The 16,415-nt window shown below is 35.4% G+C and overlaps 5 protein-coding genes across 8 annotated transcripts; 3 read left to right on the top strand and 2 right to left on the bottom strand.

Annotated features, from left to right (window-relative positions):
• Nucleotides 1-518: 518 nt before the first annotated feature.
• LOC132700212 (L-xylulose reductase-like) lies at nt 519-3,350 on the bottom strand. The gene is made up of 5 exons (XM_060667415.1): nt 3,209-3,350; nt 2,085-2,165; nt 1,511-1,682; nt 1,071-1,388; nt 519-889 (listed from the first exon to the last, which is right to left on the bottom strand). The coding sequence occupies exons 1-5, from the start codon at nt 3,258-3,260 to the stop codon at nt 778-780; spliced, it is 735 nt and encodes a 244-aa protein (XP_060523398.1). The 5' UTR covers nt 3,261-3,350; the 3' UTR covers nt 519-777.
• Nucleotides 3,351-3,363: 13 nt separating this feature from the next.
• On the top strand, nt 3,364-7,690 carry LOC132700210 (UPF0764 protein C16orf89 homolog). Of its 3 annotated transcripts, XM_060667404.1 has the most exons (6): nt 3,364-3,519; nt 6,095-6,607; nt 6,660-6,797; nt 6,852-7,119; nt 7,245-7,402; nt 7,452-7,690. In XM_060667404.1, exons 2-6 carry the CDS (start codon nt 6,433-6,435, stop codon nt 7,688-7,690), a joined length of 978 nt encoding a protein of 325 aa, XP_060523387.1. In that variant the 5' UTR covers nt 3,364-3,519; nt 6,095-6,432. The 3 variants fall into 3 exon arrangements, with proteins under 3 accessions (XP_060523387.1, XP_060523388.1, XP_060523389.1); XM_060667405.1 differs by lacking the exon at nt 6,095-6,607 and having other exon boundaries at nt 6,650-6,797; XM_060667406.1 differs by lacking the exon at nt 3,364-3,519 and having other exon boundaries at nt 5,838-6,255; nt 6,650-6,797.
• On the bottom strand, nt 7,678-8,936 carry LOC132700214 (L-xylulose reductase-like). Of its 2 annotated transcripts, none has more exons than XM_060667417.1 (5): nt 8,642-8,936; nt 8,509-8,589; nt 8,282-8,453; nt 8,048-8,224; nt 7,678-8,000 (listed from the first exon to the last, which is right to left on the bottom strand). In XM_060667417.1, the coding sequence occupies exons 1-5, from the start codon at nt 8,691-8,693 to the stop codon at nt 7,748-7,750; spliced, it is 735 nt and encodes a 244-aa protein (XP_060523400.1). In that variant the 5' UTR covers nt 8,694-8,936; the 3' UTR covers nt 7,678-7,747. The 2 variants fall into 2 exon arrangements, with proteins under 2 accessions (XP_060523400.1, XP_060523401.1); XM_060667418.1 differs by having other exon boundaries at nt 8,509-8,576; nt 8,727-8,927.
• Nucleotides 8,937-8,967: 31 nt separating this feature from the next.
• LOC132700213 (L-xylulose reductase-like) lies at nt 8,968-12,125 on the top strand. Its single transcript, XM_060667416.1, has 5 exons — nt 8,968-9,119; nt 9,173-9,253; nt 9,515-9,686; nt 11,594-11,911; nt 11,975-12,125. Exons 1-5 carry the CDS (start codon nt 9,068-9,070, stop codon nt 12,084-12,086), a joined length of 735 nt encoding a protein of 244 aa, XP_060523399.1. The 5' UTR covers nt 8,968-9,067; the 3' UTR covers nt 12,087-12,125.
• A 481-nt stretch (nt 12,126-12,606) lies between these two features.
• LOC132699351 (L-xylulose reductase-like) lies at nt 12,607-15,925 on the top strand. The gene is made up of 5 exons (XM_060666008.1): nt 12,607-12,768; nt 12,822-12,902; nt 12,962-13,133; nt 15,319-15,636; nt 15,688-15,925. The coding sequence occupies exons 1-5, from the start codon at nt 12,717-12,719 to the stop codon at nt 15,797-15,799; spliced, it is 735 nt and encodes a 244-aa protein (XP_060521991.1). The 5' UTR covers nt 12,607-12,716; the 3' UTR covers nt 15,800-15,925.
• Nucleotides 15,926-16,415: the final 490 nt, after the last annotated feature.

Below are 16,415 nucleotides of genomic sequence, written 5' to 3'. Positions count from 1 at the left end.
CATCGTCACATAAATAAATACCCAATCCTAAAATTTCGACTTTAATAAAGTTATTTCTATTCTTATGAAACCCCACACAGATTTCTTCATATATTTGGATTGTGCCAATAATTTAAAACATATTTTGTACCATAGCAAGGGTTTTTTTTTTGTGTTTTGTCTTATACGCCTTCCATAGAAATTCTTGTTAGATTCTCCTCGCTGACGGCATCTTGCCGCCCGCTGCGCCATCTTTTAGGAAGGTATTTGACTCGTTTACCGTTTTGAAAAGTACGTTTCAGAAGTTGTTACAGATATTATTTAACCATACCCAGAAGGATCATTTATTTTTTCACGCAGAGATGGCGGAGATGCTATTTTTAAGATTTAGACGCAAAATTTAAGTTTAAACATCCTATTCTTAAAAACATATTGCTGTTGATATACCAAAAATATTTTATACTAAAGTTATCGTACTGGATACAAGCAAAATCAAGAAATTATAATTTGAAGTAAATAAGTATATAATAAATTCATTGATTCTTGGACGTGAAAATAAATTTAGTATGCAGGTCAGAATACAGATATTGAAATTCTATTCACGCTTCTTTTTATTTTTCACTACCGTGTTATAATTTACAAAAACGGTTTGAAAATGTTTGTAGTGTTTGAAAACAGCGTTTTGTATTTATTATTTATTATGTATTTTGTATTGTTTTGAAACGAATTAAATCAATCAAATCAATAAAATATCCGCTCCTATCACTCGATTTATTATATTGGTCGACATCTTGCAAATTATACCGCCACGTAGCCTCCATCCACCAGAAGATTGCTTCCTGTCGTCATCGTAGATAGGTCGCTGAGTAAAAATATTACAGAATTGACCACCTCGTCGACTTCGCCAAATCTTAAAAAGAAATGCACATTTAATAATTCAGTATAACACAGCGTTTCTCAGCCTTTCAGAACAAGTAAAATGCTAAACATTTCTAAAAACGTGTTCAAAATAGCTCAAAACAAAAGAAATGAACATTCCAAAAAACAACCAACTTGACAAAATAAATATCTCATATTTTATGCCACATCACCTTCTCAGCGGAATTTTCTGCAACATCGGACCTGCCACCTTTGGATCGGACCACCCCAGTTTTCCCATATCCGTAAGAATAACCGTAGGATTCACATTATTGACTCTTATGTTGTAGGGCCCATATTCTAAAGCTGTCGCCCTGGTGAAGGCGTCGACTGCACCCTTTGAGGCGCAATATACAGTGTGATCATTTAAGCCGATTACGGAAGCTTGCGATGACACATTGACTATGGATCCAGGAACTTTTCTTGCGATCATGTTCTTAATCACATGTTTTGTTACATTTATTACTGCTTTGACGTTGATGGCAAAAATTCTGGGAAAATAGTTAGTTCATAGTTAATGCACAATTAAATTATTCTTTCATTTGAAAACATATGTTGGTAAAAAAAAGGGTTACAATTGGTTTTTTGAATAAGCAAAGAAGTAAACTATTACTTGTCTACGTCGTCTTCAGCTACTTCGGTTAGGGGCCCCAAAATGGCCAGCCCCGCGTTGTTTACTAACAAATCTATGTTACCGATATTTTTAAGGGTTTCCTCGGTTTTCTGCCAATCGGACAAGTCGACTTGCACGATTTCGATGCTGGGCAACTCTTTTTGCAAAGACACTAAAATCAAGTACCAACTTTTTAGATATTTTTTCAATATCTATACATCATACCAAACAATAAGTAGTACACTTTATTTGCAACTATCGCTGCCAGTCATTAAAGAAATTTATGACATTTAAAATAAACTCCAAATTTCATTAATCTAGATTTTAGATTAATTAATTTGGTTTCTTGAAGGCTTCAGAAAGTAAATTTTGATTGACTCATACCGAATTGCAGTTGATCTGATAGATTTTCTCCAGTGGAGTGATGAGGATAATAATAATCAAATGCAAATCAAAAAGGATGGTATGTTTAGAATTTTCTTAGTAATAAAAAGGTGTAAGATTTCATTGCCTTCTTTTTGAAATATACTTCTAATTTAGAAAAAATATCCACGATTCTTGGACTAGAACTTACGGAGTAGATCTTTGTTCCTAGCTGCTGCTACAACTTTGGCTCCGCATAGCACTAACTTTTTGACGATTTCTCGGCCAATGCCTAAAATTGTCAAAAAAAGTTCGCTTTTGTAATAACTCTAACGAGAAGATTATTACGTACAAGATTATTGCAATAGCATGAGAAAAACAAAAGAGTTTTGGGTTTAATGGGGTGTCGCTCTATGATGATCATTAAAATTTATAAATTAAATTAAGTAATATCAGTTTGTGTTATTTTAAAAGGAATTTTCTTTATAATATAGTATTTGCCGTCAGTGATATGTGACATTTCATTTATACAGGGGTCCAAAGAATCTAATCAGATAATTAGTGACAATTAGCGCTTTTAATGTTCAATAATGTTCTGTTTTAAACATTTCCAGCAGTTCCGAAATAATCCGTGTCAAACAGTAAATTTTAAGTTGATTTGAACAGATATTCAAACAATATTTCAGAGCATCAAATGAAGTTTTCTCCTCTATCCAGAGCCGTCAAAATTGTTATAATCCGATGTTTTGTCTCTGAGTGATCATCATCGCCTTATTTTTTGTTATAAGGATTAAAAGTTTTATACAAAAATGTTATGAAATTTAACGGATCCTGTCACTCTTACCACTTCGGAGAAGATTCTTTTGGGCGCGGTATTTGCAAAACACGTTATATGACAGAATTGAGTGCCTATTAATAAATATTTGCAAAAGATCAACCTTGATTCTTTTAGCACTTCTAGGACAACCTATATAGTATGAAAGTAATTTTAAACAGTACTTTAACCCTAATAAACCTTCATATATTATCTCAAAGCCGAAACATTACAGATATTACTGCCACAATATTTAGTTTAATAATGTAAGTTTAAAGTATGGACTAATGATGATGCCATGTCCTGATGTGCAGCTTTTTTTGTATTGCCTCATTTGATGATATCTATAGAGCCCATACGACTCAATATTTGGAGATAAAGAGAGACAATAAAGAAAATATTTGAATTTGACCGCGCGGGATACACAACAAACATCACGCGCAGCTAAAAATATCTGCGCTGGGTTACCTGCCAATAATGTCGTCGGTGACCCAAGTTGAATTCTAAATAAACAAAAGTACCTTGACTGGCTCCCGTGACCAACGCGCGTTTTCCTTTGAAATTAATTTCCATTTTGTACGTGCAAACTTTAAGTACCGCCGGGAAATACGTCTTTAGTACTAATTTTTGAGTCGATCTTTGTTTAACACTCGGTGTCGGTATGACAAGATCGGACGTTTTGATTTACGCAAGGTCAGACCAGCTTGGATAACGACAACAACAACAACCGAACTGAATGTTTCAAATAGTTAAAATGGCCGACGTGTTTGCCATATCTGCGTAGACTATGAGTTATCTATATTTCTTTATAGTGTATCGTAAAAGTTGCGAGGTTTGTTTTCGAAGATTTGGATTTATGAAACTATTTAAAACTGATGCGTTGAACTATGTGACAAATTTCTGAAGCTAAAACTGCTCCGGTGTAATTGAAAGTATAAATTCTAATACAAAAAAACTCTCCGTCGACTTGTCGCTGAATATTGTGTCCCTCTTGTAATACAGATATATTGTTGCGGTTCTTCGGTGAATTCTTAAGCAGATTTTTTTACTCATGAGCGTAGATCGTCTCTCCGATTTATATACAGGGTGCTTCAAAAAAATGTATACACACTTTGAACTTCCATAGAAAATTTATTTACCGTTCTACAAAGTTAAATTTCAGGAAAATAGAAAGCTGAAAGTCCAATGTAAATGAAACATGAATAACAAATGTTAATACTGTTCAAATTGGTGACCTGCAGCATCAATACAATTCTGAGTACGAGTCACCACTGATTCTGTACATCGTATCAAAACGTCCAATGAGATTTCTCTACACACTGCTTGAATCTCATTCCAAAGAATGTCTACGTTACGTGGTTTACGTTTGTACACCTCATCTTTTACTGTGCCCCACAAGAAGAAATCCAGTGGTGTAAGGTCTGGAGAGCGTGCTGGAAACTCGATTGGCCGCCTGCGTCCTATCCACCGGCCCGACAAATTTTGATCCAGGTAAGCTCGTACGTCCCTGTGATACTGCGGCGGAGCACCATCTTGTTGAAAATAAAAATCATCATTACCGTATAATGCACGAATGGCAGGAAATATGCAATCAGCAAGCATTGTTAGGTAATTAATACCAGTTACAGTGCCTTCAAATCGAAAAGGTTCAATGAGTCCCCTTGAAGACAAACCGCCCCACACATTTACACCAGGCAAATTTACAGCTTTTTCAATTGTAATGTGAGGATTTTCTTCACCCCAGTAAACACAATTGTGCTTATTGACAGTTCCATTAAGTTTGAATTGGGCTTCATCCGACCAAATGATGCTACCCATAAATCCCGGTTCACGTATCACCATCCCCTGAATCCATTCACAAAATTGCAACCTTCGATCTGGATCGTCGTCATTTAGCTGTTGCACCAGCCTTGGAATGTAAACACGATACTTGCCTCTCTTCAGAATGCGTTCACGCTGCTAGCACTTACTTTGTTAGGAGAGCGTTGAAATAGTTCCAAGACTGCCGTTGATGACTCATCACTTGTAGCTGTTCGAAGCCGACCTGAATGACCTTTATGCACATCACACACTGTTCCATGAACTTCGAATTTGTCTCGTATGCGTGTAATTGTTAATCTTGAAGGTGGTTCTGTATCATACTCCCTTCTGCACTGTCTTTGAACTTCATTTACATTCTCAAACTTCCAATACCACTTAATAACCTGCTTACGTTCTTCAAAACTCAAATGTACGTTCCCCATGTTGATATTACAAATTCCAACTGATAATATAACATAGAGGGACGATTATGCTGGCACCTGGCGAAGAAATATAACATTAGCCTTGTAGAGCGGGAAAACTACTATAGTTTAAAGTGTGTATACATTTTTTTGAAGCACCCTGTACTAGAAGAAAATAATATTCTCTTATTTCTTTAAGTGGATATCTAAAAGAACTGTGATAAAATTCCGATCGGGCCTGGATTTATTTTACCCAGAGTAATATAAAATTTGTAAAATACTACTTTTGTTGTTTGACTTTGTACCTACTCTCTTCCCACTAATGTGAAGAACACAACATTTGTGCTTTGAGCATTTCATCACGATGATGATCGTATACTAAAATTTGGAAATTCCTAGTTCTCCAGAACTTTTACCACTCTTAGTCACTTACTTACTCACTTACCCTTATAGTTCTTCAAATTTGAATATTTCTTTGCAAAATCTGTTAAGCCGGTATAAGTTTTTCCTGTAACTCAGTCATTGGAATGCTCACTTTCAACTAATAAGACCTTATTTTCGGCCTCTGTATATTACATAATGATTATAATTAAGAATAGCAACTATTGACAGATTTCACCTGAATTTTCAAGAAAATACATAGCAATTAGTTTTTAACTATTTACAAATCTTCTGCATTCCTCCTGAGTCGGTTGCTGAACACTCGACTTTGCTGACATTTCGCCGATCATCTGAGCTTAACTGAAGTTGTTCAATATCGGAACTGTCAGCAACTTCGATTAAGGAAGAATCCAGAAGATTATAGTATTACAGTAGTCTGTGGAAGTTTCTTTGAAAAAAAAGTATTATTTTTTATATGAAAACATATTTTTCAATTTGGCATAGTGTTGTCAAAAATGTTTTTTTAATACTAATGCGTGGTTATGACAGTTACTTTTTTAGTGATTACAAATTCTAACCTAAACTATTATAGATTGTGAATTGCCCTTACCATACAATTAGAAGTTTTGTTGAAATATCTTAATTATTAAGCCATAAACTCAGTTTTCTTTTTAAAAAAAATAAGAACCTAGCGTTCTCAACCTATGACGCGTTTTCCTGTATTTTAAATTTGTTCTCTATACTTTTTGTTTCAGAAAAAGTTCAATGAATACCCGCTAATAAACGCTGATATGAATTTTTCAGATTATAAAAAAGAATAAATGCTGCCGGGTGACACTAGAATGCGTGGACACTCTATAACTACTAAACAGTTCGAGATAGCGATTTGAAATTTAGACATTTCAAATTTGCTATCACCATATGCAATGAACGACTTCTGTTCCGACTTGAGAGAATGTTACATAGTACGTTATTTTCTTTTGTAATGTATTATTTGTCGTTTGATAGGAGTATTGTCGGATTGGTGGATTTCAACATATGACAAAATATTGAACTAAGAAAACTAATTTTACGCACGCCTATGCAAGCCTGCTCAATGGGAATATATAAATGTTGGAAACGACTGCGGGTGGTTTTCAGTTATGTCGCTTGCGATTTTCTTGATCACAGTTCTGTTTAGTTTTTCGCAAGAATCGGCTTTTGATGTTAGGGTTTTACCAACCGTACAACGTTCTCTAAAAAAGTCCCTGGACTACATCGATCAAAATTTATATCGAGTCAATGTGGACTGCTTGCTTGGTGTTAGATTAGCGGCAGGTAATGATAAATTAACACGCGTTCAATAACAAGAATGTACAGATTCTTTCAGCGTTTATGAAAGATGTTTATTATTACGGACCAAATAAAACTAAAAACGGCTCGTTTGAAATGCTGATCAAAACGGAACGTATTATAGAGAAAGCTAGGCCAATGTTCGAGCAAAACTCGCACAACGGCAACGACTGGAGTAAGTTAAAACGAACGAACAAGAATGGGCCCAAAAGAATTTCTGTCCTTGTAGAATTCACTCACCTGGTGAAAAATGACATGTGGTACAAAAAAATTAGCTTCGGTCTCCGCAGCTTAAACTTACACCGTATGACGTACTCAAATCTTAGAGAAAAACTATTGGGGAATGTGGAAGTACTAGCGCCAAATTCAGATTACTGCCTAGAAGATTTAATAAATGCTACGAACCCTGGCATACCTAAAAAGTGTTGTATTAAAAGGCAGTGCTACGACACATATTTTGGCGACATATCAGGTGTGGGATATACTTTGACACATAAGTAAGGATTTTTTTGTTCAATCTATACAACTACAAGTCCATCCAATTAAATAAAGACATTCATCGATCATAAGATTTTGATAATCAAGGAAACCTGTGTTTGGATTAATTTTAGGGTATTTTTAGGCTGCTTCTTCTGCAGTTGGCTAAAAGATTGTCGTGTATGTCAGGAAAACTTTATACTTTCCGCGCTACAACTATCTGTGGGTTAATTGTGTCAGAGGTTTACAGCATCGACTACTACAATATGCTGGATGATACGTTCGACCTTTTCCTCGAACAAGGTGCTTAGCTATGCATAAAGCCAAGATGAATCTTATATTTTTATTTTAGTTCTCCTATGTGGCTACGAAGGTTTCTTGGAAGTGTTTCAAAACAAATGGCTCTATTTTATTTTAAAATCCCAGAGATCAGAAGGCTGTTTCTCGGCAATCCTCACCGATCGCCTGAAAACTCGAATGAAAAAAGATATGACATGTTTCAAAGACGGCTGCAATGATCACACTACAGGACTGGGAACTGCTGTTTTGGCAATGTATTACAATTATATCGTAAAAGAAATGTTCGCGTAGTTATATTTTGGTTTTCAGTTAGAATTACACTGTCGCAAAATTTAAGCAAATATTTATTTATGTACATGTGTATCCTCCATCTATGGGAACGCACACTCCGTTGACCATACTAGCTTTGTCGCTAAGAAGAAATATGACCACATCCACTACTTCATTCACATTAGCAAACCTTCCCAAAGGGATTTTTGACAACATATCGGCTGCCCTGTTCTGATCACTCCACCATTTTTTACCCATTTCCGTCATGACAACGGTTGGATTTACCGAATTAACTCTAATATTTTGGGGCCCCATTTCCAATGCTAAGGCTCTACAAAAGCAAAACTTTTTTATCGCCTTGGTCTATTTTATTATTACCTCGTGTAAGCATCGACTGCTCCTTTACTTGCGCAATACACCGATTGGGCATATAACCCAGCAAGACCCGCTTGGGAAGACACGTTTACGATGGCTCCGCTAGATTTCCTCCTAAGCATGTCCTTTAAAACTAATTTTGTGACGTGCATGAGTCCCTTAACGTTGAGATCAAAAATTCTGAAAATTTACTCCTATCCTTCGCCCCACTTTGATCGGAGTGAGTCACTTAGTTACCTATCTATATCTTTCTCCTCCACATCTAAAACAGGTTTAATCATGCCTTCTCCAGCATTGTTAACTAAAAGATCGACCGATTCTATGTTCTTCAAGGTATCTTCTGTGGATTGCCAATTTCTCAAATCTAAAGTTATTGTTTCTATCGAGGGATGGATATTCTTAAGCGAATCTACAAAAAATTGCATTTTGTGATCATGAAATAGCAACCATTCAACTGTGCTTACCCAAATCTGCCTGACTCCTTCCTATCGCCATTACCTGCGCTCCACATTGGGCAAGTTTTATGGCAATGTCCTTCCCGATGCCTAAAAAATCGCATTCTTTCTATCGAAATAAAAAATATTCTGTAAATAGGACCTTTGGAGGCACCAGTGACGAGAGCTCTAGTGTTAGGGAAGGTGATTTCCATTATAAACGCCTCTTGGATATTTATCTGTAGATGAGGATCTTTTATGTACGCCTCTAAAAATTGAATTTTGATTTTGGAACACAAAGTTTGGACTATACGCGGCAGTCAAGAACTAAATATTTTTTTATTTCCAGAAATAGCATTTTGTTATAGGTGGCGCGAAGCAGGCAAAAAATATTTTCTGGGTCGGAAACCAATTTTCGAAGCCTTTTGTAGCAGGCACTGTAAATTTCTGACGTTATTTACTATAAATAAACTGTTATCTTAGGTCAATTTAAACCGAGAATACAAAACCAAATAACATGCCAACTTTGATAAGAAATTCAGATTGATCACCCAACAAACCTCAACAATGCTTACATGGTTTTTTCGAAATGGCGTTTGATTTTAAGGGTAAAACCGCCTTGGTCACGGGTGTTACAAAAGGCAAGGAACAGGAAATAATCCATTAGTCAATTAAATTGAATTTTTGTTTCTAGGGATTGGTAGACAAATTGCAATCGAACTTTCTAAAAGCAACGCACGAGTTATTGGTGTTGGTAGAACCAAAGAACTACTCGGTAAGTAATATATCGTAAATAGTTTTTATGTAATGTTGGGTGCTGAAAACTAAATTATGGTAAGTCGGATGATCTTTTCACTTGACTTGGGCGCAGAGATGTCTATAAATATATCTTTTCTTTCTTATTACCCAAATGGTGGATTCAAAAAGGATACTGATAAAAATTTCCCATTATCAAATAATTCAAATAAATGTTTTTTAAGCTACACCGAACTCATCATTAAAAATGTCATTCGTTTACTTTTTTACGTATTTCCAGCCGAATTGACAACTCAACATCCGTCGATCAAAACAATTGCATTAGATATATCGGATTGGAAAAAAACTGGCGAGGTGTTGAGCAATATCGGTCCAATTGATATGCTGGTCAACAATGCTGCGATGGGTTGGGTAAAATCATTAATGGACGTCACCGAAGATGACTTTGACAGGTTCGATATACTTGACCATCGATAGTTCTCAGTTTCGGCATACGGCATGAGTGTTTCTAATTCGACTCTATTAGAACTCCAGAAACGACGACTGACATACCAGCGAGTCGCACAATATTACTTTTAAAACTGAAATTATCTTTAGCACTCCCACAAAAGAAAAAAAATAAACAAAGGCACCCAACACAATAATGAGAGCCCGATATTTCATTAATTACACACGTCTACAGTGATTTTGATGTTTGAAAGCTGTTTGGATATTTTTGGGAGACCTTTCTCCAAAACATGCATTATATCTGCTCTATATATTTTTGATAGCTCTCTAAATCTTAAAAATGTTATTTTATTACTATACATACCTATGACACGAATATGTTTGTTCCATGTTTAAATCAATTGATTTTTATGAAATTAAATGTGATTTGGCAACGCTGGATAATATTAGATTTTTTTTGCAAAGCAACAGAGTTGGCGCAGAACCTACTTATGCTCAGATTGTCACTAGTGTGTATTGTCTTCATTATGGCATACATATACGTATACATATTGAAAGAAGACATGGTGTGAACAATTATATCTATGGTAGTTATGTCAAGGTAAAGCAAAAGCAAACTATAACTTCTTTTGCGAAAAATGTATATCACGCTTGTTTTGGTATAAACATTGGCGGCCAAGATAAGTCCTGGGCTCATCAAATTGTTTGTTCCGTTTGCGTTGAAGCATTAAGAAACTGTAGAAAAAGGTAGGAAGAAAAGTTTAAGTTTTGGTGTTCCTATGGTATGGTGAGAGCCTAGGAATCACAATGATGGTTGTTATTTTTGTTCGTGTAATGTTCACGGATTCAACAGAAAAAATAAGAAACAAATTGTGTATCCCAATCTTGACTCTGCTATTCAAAAAGAACTATCGTCAGAATCAGAGGAATCTAATTCGGAGCCAGATGACTCAGACTTCACACCGGATTTCAGAGAGCCCGAAGTGTTTAACCACGGCGAATTAAATGATTTAATTAGAGATTTGCACCTTTCAAAGGATGCATCCGAATTGCTAGTGTCCAGACTTCTTGACAAGCATTTACTGGCACCTGGCTTGACATCAAGCTTTTACCGGGAAAAAGGGTTATGTCAATATTTTACTCAGGAAGGATGGCTAGTGTATTACAACAATATTCCTGACATAGTTCCAAAATTAGAAAATGTGTCGTATATAAAAAAAGAATGGCTCTTGTTTATTGACTCAAGTAAGATTAGTTTAAAAAGTTTTTTATTGTACCATAGTTACGAACTGGCCTCGGTTCTCATTGCGCTTTCGGTACATTCTTTACATACTTCTTTTGAAGAACATAAAGTACCAAGAGCATCAGTGGATACTTTGTGGTGACCCTAAAGTTCTGTGCATGCTCCTAGGACAACGGGGGTTATAAAAAACTTTCATGCTTTATTTGGGAGTGGGATAGTCGGGCAAGAGATAGACATAGGACTCAAATAGAATAGCCCTCTTGAACAAGCCTTACACCTGGTAGGAAACATATATTAAGAGATAGAGATACTGCCTCCTATTTATATCAAACTGTCGCTTGTTGAAGCAGTTTGTTGCCCTTAAAAACACACAGCCGAATGTCCGGACAACGCAGCTTTCTGGCAAAAGACGAAGATTTCACTCAAAAAATACTAAATAAAAAAATAAATTATTTTATGAATACCGTTTTTTTTTCATTAATATTTGCAAAAAAAACCTTATACGATACAAATAAATGCATAGAATTTTTGAAATCAGCCTTCAAAAATTATATCGAATCAGTTTTCAAAATAAAAAATTCTGTTAAAAAGTTTAATTTTGTGAACCTTTGTTATTAAACCCTTATTAAATTGGCTTTGATAAACTTCACTATTTATCTTGGTTTACAGCGTCTTCAGTATTAACTCCAAAGCTCTCATCAACGTCACGCAAATCGTCATCACGAATCTCCTAGCTAGGAACGCGCCGGGCGCTATAGTGAATCTGTCTTCCCAGGCATCTTTGGTAGGTCTGATGAACCACACGGTATACTGCAGTAGCAAAGGGGCCGTAGACGCTTTCACAAGAGCTGTAGCATTGGAATATGGTCCGCGTAACATTCGCGCAAACTCCGTAAATCCAACTGTGATAATGACCGAGATGGGAAGACTCGGATGGTCTGACCCGAAAATAAAAGAACCCATGCTTCAAAAGATTCCACTACGAAGGTATTTGGGATAAAAGCCGCACCAGTAATTGTAGACACAATTACCTGTTGTTATTTGTTGTAGGTTTGGTGAAATTGACGATGTAGTGGGAGCGGTATTGTTTTTATTAAGCGATAAAGCGGAGTTGATAACCGGAGTAGCTTTACCGATCGATGGAGGATATGTTTGTGCATAAAGTAAAATACTTTGGCATAAAACCAATAAATAATAGTATACCATCTTCTGCTTTTTTAATTTGCAAATGTCGTGAGATATTGCCTCATTTTAGCGCCCAATTTGTAAAAGGCGGAGCGAAAAACCCCAAGGTTCTGAAGAAAAAGTGAATGCTAATCCTCGAATTTTCTCATATCCGGAACTACCTTTTTCGAAGATCCACTGTCTTATTCTGTCTAAAAACTGAACAATTCGAAGTGAATTGAATTTATTTTCTACATGTTTAAATTAATAAATAAATATTCGTGAAGTGAACACTATTTAAATATATTAAAAAAGAAGGCAATGTAAATAGAGAACGTATTTGGCAGTAAAAATTTTCGTTCACGGTTAATGGTGGTTAAGTTAGTCAGTCAAGCATTCAAATAATCGAAAACATAGTAACTTATTGTTCCAATTGCCTTGGCATTGATGAAAATAAGATGATGATAAAGCGTCACGAGATTTATTTATTTGCTGATAAAAATAAGGTACAATAACAATAGCTACTTAACGTTTATAAGTAAATACAGTATGCAATTATTATGAAATAGTTAGCGTTAGTGCAGTCTTATATTTTGGTGTTAAAGTGCGCCCATCCAGAGTTTGAAAAATGGAAATTAATTTCAAAAACAAAAAAGTTTTAATAACAGGCGCAGCGGGTGGTACGTACAAAAATCATCACTAAAACTTTCAGTGGAAAGTGGCACATTTGTAGGAATTGGAAGCGCTATTACAGAAAGGGTTATAAAACACGGCGGCAATGTCGTGGCTGTAGATACGTCGAAAGAACACCTAGGTTAGACACAACACCAACCAGAATTTGCTTTTCATTCAGCGGTTTTTTTTTCGTCTTAGAACATCTAAAACGTCGAATATCTTCTGTCGAAATAGTACACGCCGATCTCACCGATTGGGATGCTGTCCAAAAATCCATACGACCTTTACTGCCCATCGATATGTTGGTCAATTGTGCTGGGTATGTCGATGTTCAGCCACTCGGTGATGTGACGCAAGAAGCATTTCAAAAGTAACTATTTCTTTCATTTAATTGTTATTAGTAGTCTAGTAAGTAAGTAAAATATGGGATCCTAAAAGCTCACCTGATGATATACGTTCTTCAGTTTAACATAGTAACAACCTAGTACATTATAATACAATTTTGGTAAAATATTACTTATGAAGATTCACTGCTTTATTGTACAACTACGATCCCTAACAACTAAATGTTCGGACAATGTAAAAAATCATAAAAAAGACATTTTTATATCTATTTATTTATTTTTTTTGCTTTTACGCACATTACGATAGCACAGAAACTGCTATCGTAATGAATTATTTTTTATTTCGCATGAACTACATAGCAAAATAACGGAAACATACCAAATTTGCTGACAAATAAATATTCGGACGCGAATGTCTATTGACCAAGAAATCAATGCTACCCATGCATTGATGGTAAAATGTAGTGTGCTTAGATAAATGACATGTCAGTTCGGGTTGTATCTTTCAAGTTTGTATAATAGTTGATAAGAAAATGACGCGTGGTGTTGCAACAAACAAAAAAGTGCGAGAAATTATCATATCTTAGTACTGCAGAGTTAAATCAATGCAAAAAATTTCTAATGACTTAAGTATTGCAAAATCAACAGTCCAGGATATTATAAAAAAGTATGGAGAGACAGCTAGTGTTAGCATTCGTGGTAAAAGTTCAGGCCGATCCCATAAAATCACTGAAAGAGATCGTCGTATTCTGGTCAAGATTTGTAAGACTAGCAGACGAAGCGTCTTACGACAAATTCAAGCCCAATGGAATCACGAGGCAAACTTAAATGTCTCCATAGAATGTTGTAGACAATGGATACATAAGTCTGGTTTGCGTTTTTATAAGGTAAGATTACAATTTTTCCTGTTTCAATATAAAAATTATTAATATTCTATGATCTACTTTTGTTAAAGGTAAAGCAAAAACCATTATTAACGTCTATTCAGAAGAAAAAACGTTTGGATTGGGCAAAATCTAAAATATCCTGGACAACCGAAGCATGGAGTAACATTATCTTCAGCGACGAATCAAAATTTGATGTGTGTGTAGGCGATTTTCGAAAAAGGGTGATTCGTACAAAATCAGAAGCCTTTGACAAAGATTTTCTAAAGCGCACGGTAAAGTTTCCAGAGGGTGTTATGATATGGGGGTGTATGAGTGGTAAAGGGGTTGGCAACTATGAGTTCATTGATGGTACTGTAAATGCAGAAAAATACCAACAAATTTTATTTGATTTGATTCCATCAATAGAACGAACTTTTGAAAATGAAAATTTTATATTTCAACAAGACGGTGCGTCCTGCCATACTGCGTAAACAACAAAAAAGTGGTTTGGGGACCATAATATGAAAGTTTTATCGTGGCCATCAAGTAGCCCCGACTTGAATATTATTGAAACTTTATGGCATCGGATGAAAAAGCTGCGTAACAATCCTCAGCGTACAGTTCCAGCATTAAAGGCAAAAATCACCGAAATTTGGAACACTTTCACCCCCGAATATTGCAAGACTTTGGTAGATTCCATGCCAAAACGCATAAAAGCTGTTATTGCCGCGAAAGGTGATGTTACTTCTTATTAATGTTCGATTTAAAGTAAAAGATTTAAATGCGTCCGAATATTTATTTGTCAGCAAATTCGGTATGTTTTTGATATTTTGTTATGTAATTTATGTGAAATAAAAAAGGCAAAAAAAAAATAAATTTAAAATAAGTATAAATATGTTTTCTTATTATTTCGTACATCGTCCGAAAAATTAGTTGTTAGGACTCGTAATTGACCAACTTCTTCAGTAAATCAGAAACAGAAAAATTAATTATTGGGATAATTATTGAGTATGTATGAAAGAAAGCTAATTCGTTTCTGAGCTCCTAAAAAAGGCAATACATTTGTTACATCATATAACGATAATCTAGATAGAGAGTGGTTTCAGTGTTTGAACCCAGAATGTACCAGGTGCTTCTTGGAGCTCCATGGGCTCGGTTAATAAAAAAGTTAGAAAAAAATGAAATTAACGGACCTGTAAGATAAATTAGCCATATCTTATCTGCACCCTCAAATATATCGCGAATTTATTTCCATAGCATCTAGAAGCAAATATATATTTTCTTCCCCAACTCCAAGTTTTCTTTCATGTTCGGTGTAGCTCAGATATGAAGTTTAACTTTCCAGAACTTTCGACGTTAACGTAAAAGGTATGTTCGCGATCACTCAAGTAATAGTCGACGATCTACTGAAGACAAACAGGACGGGATCAATAGTGAACATCTCCTCCCAAGCTGCCCAAGCGGGTTTGTTATATCACACAGTGTACTGCGCATCCAAAGGTGCAGTAGACGCGTTCACCAGGGCTTTGGCACTGGAACTAGGCCCAAAAGGAATACGAGTTAATGCGGTTAATCCCACCGTAGTGATGACAGCTATGGGTAGGAAAGCCTGGGATGATCCCGTTCGAAGGGAGGCCATATTCGAGAAAATTCCACTCAGAAGGTAAGCACTTGCAATTTGGACTATAATCAGTTGGTATCGAATATCTTGCAGGTTTGCAGAAGTCGAAGACGTAGTTAATGCGGTTATCTTTTTATTAAGCGACAAAGCTGCTATGATTCATGGCCATTGCTTACCAGTAGATGGAGGCTTCTTATCGGCTTGAACAAGTGGTCGATATTTAACTGAAATGTCATAAGTCTGTACGATTGCACCACAACTTTGAAATAAATTTAGTCTCGCCTATACTGTTTTTTACATTTAGCGGAGTTTTTTGTCCCGCTGTCATAAAATATTTCTTACAGTTGACATTTAAAGATTCTGAAACTTCGCTGACAAATTTTTATTTAAAATTTGTCGTAAAATTTGAATGATTTTTGAATCAACTAGATAGTTTTCAAGTAATATGGAGATATACCTAGCAAGCAAAAATGTCTTAATAACCGGAGCTACAGGTATTTTAACCTTCGTAAGCATTCAATGTTATTGCTATTGCTTGCTAGAGTCGTAATATAACTATAATAATAATAATAATAATAATAATAATAATAATAATAATATAAATATAACCTCTTAGGAATCGGAGCGAAAATAGCTGAACGACTGTGTAGATTTCGGGAAAAAGCAAGATATATAGATTCATCAAATGATCATTTGGGTAAGCAAGTGCGAATGTAAGAGAAAAACATGTAACCAAAAACAATGTAATTGTTTTTTTCAAATTTCTTAAATATCCACCACATTGTAAAGTGGTTAAATGAATTAAGTTTTTGCGAATGTAA

This window comes from Cylas formicarius, unplaced genomic scaffold (genome assembly GCF_029955315.1).
Source record: "Cylas formicarius isolate icCylForm1 unplaced genomic scaffold, icCylForm1.1 PGA_scaffold_3__17_contigs__length_32017465, whole genome shotgun sequence".
Lineage (NCBI taxonomy): Eukaryota > Metazoa > Arthropoda > Insecta > Coleoptera > Brentidae > Cylas > Cylas formicarius.
This window is presented reverse-complemented; position numbering and strand designations above follow the sequence as displayed.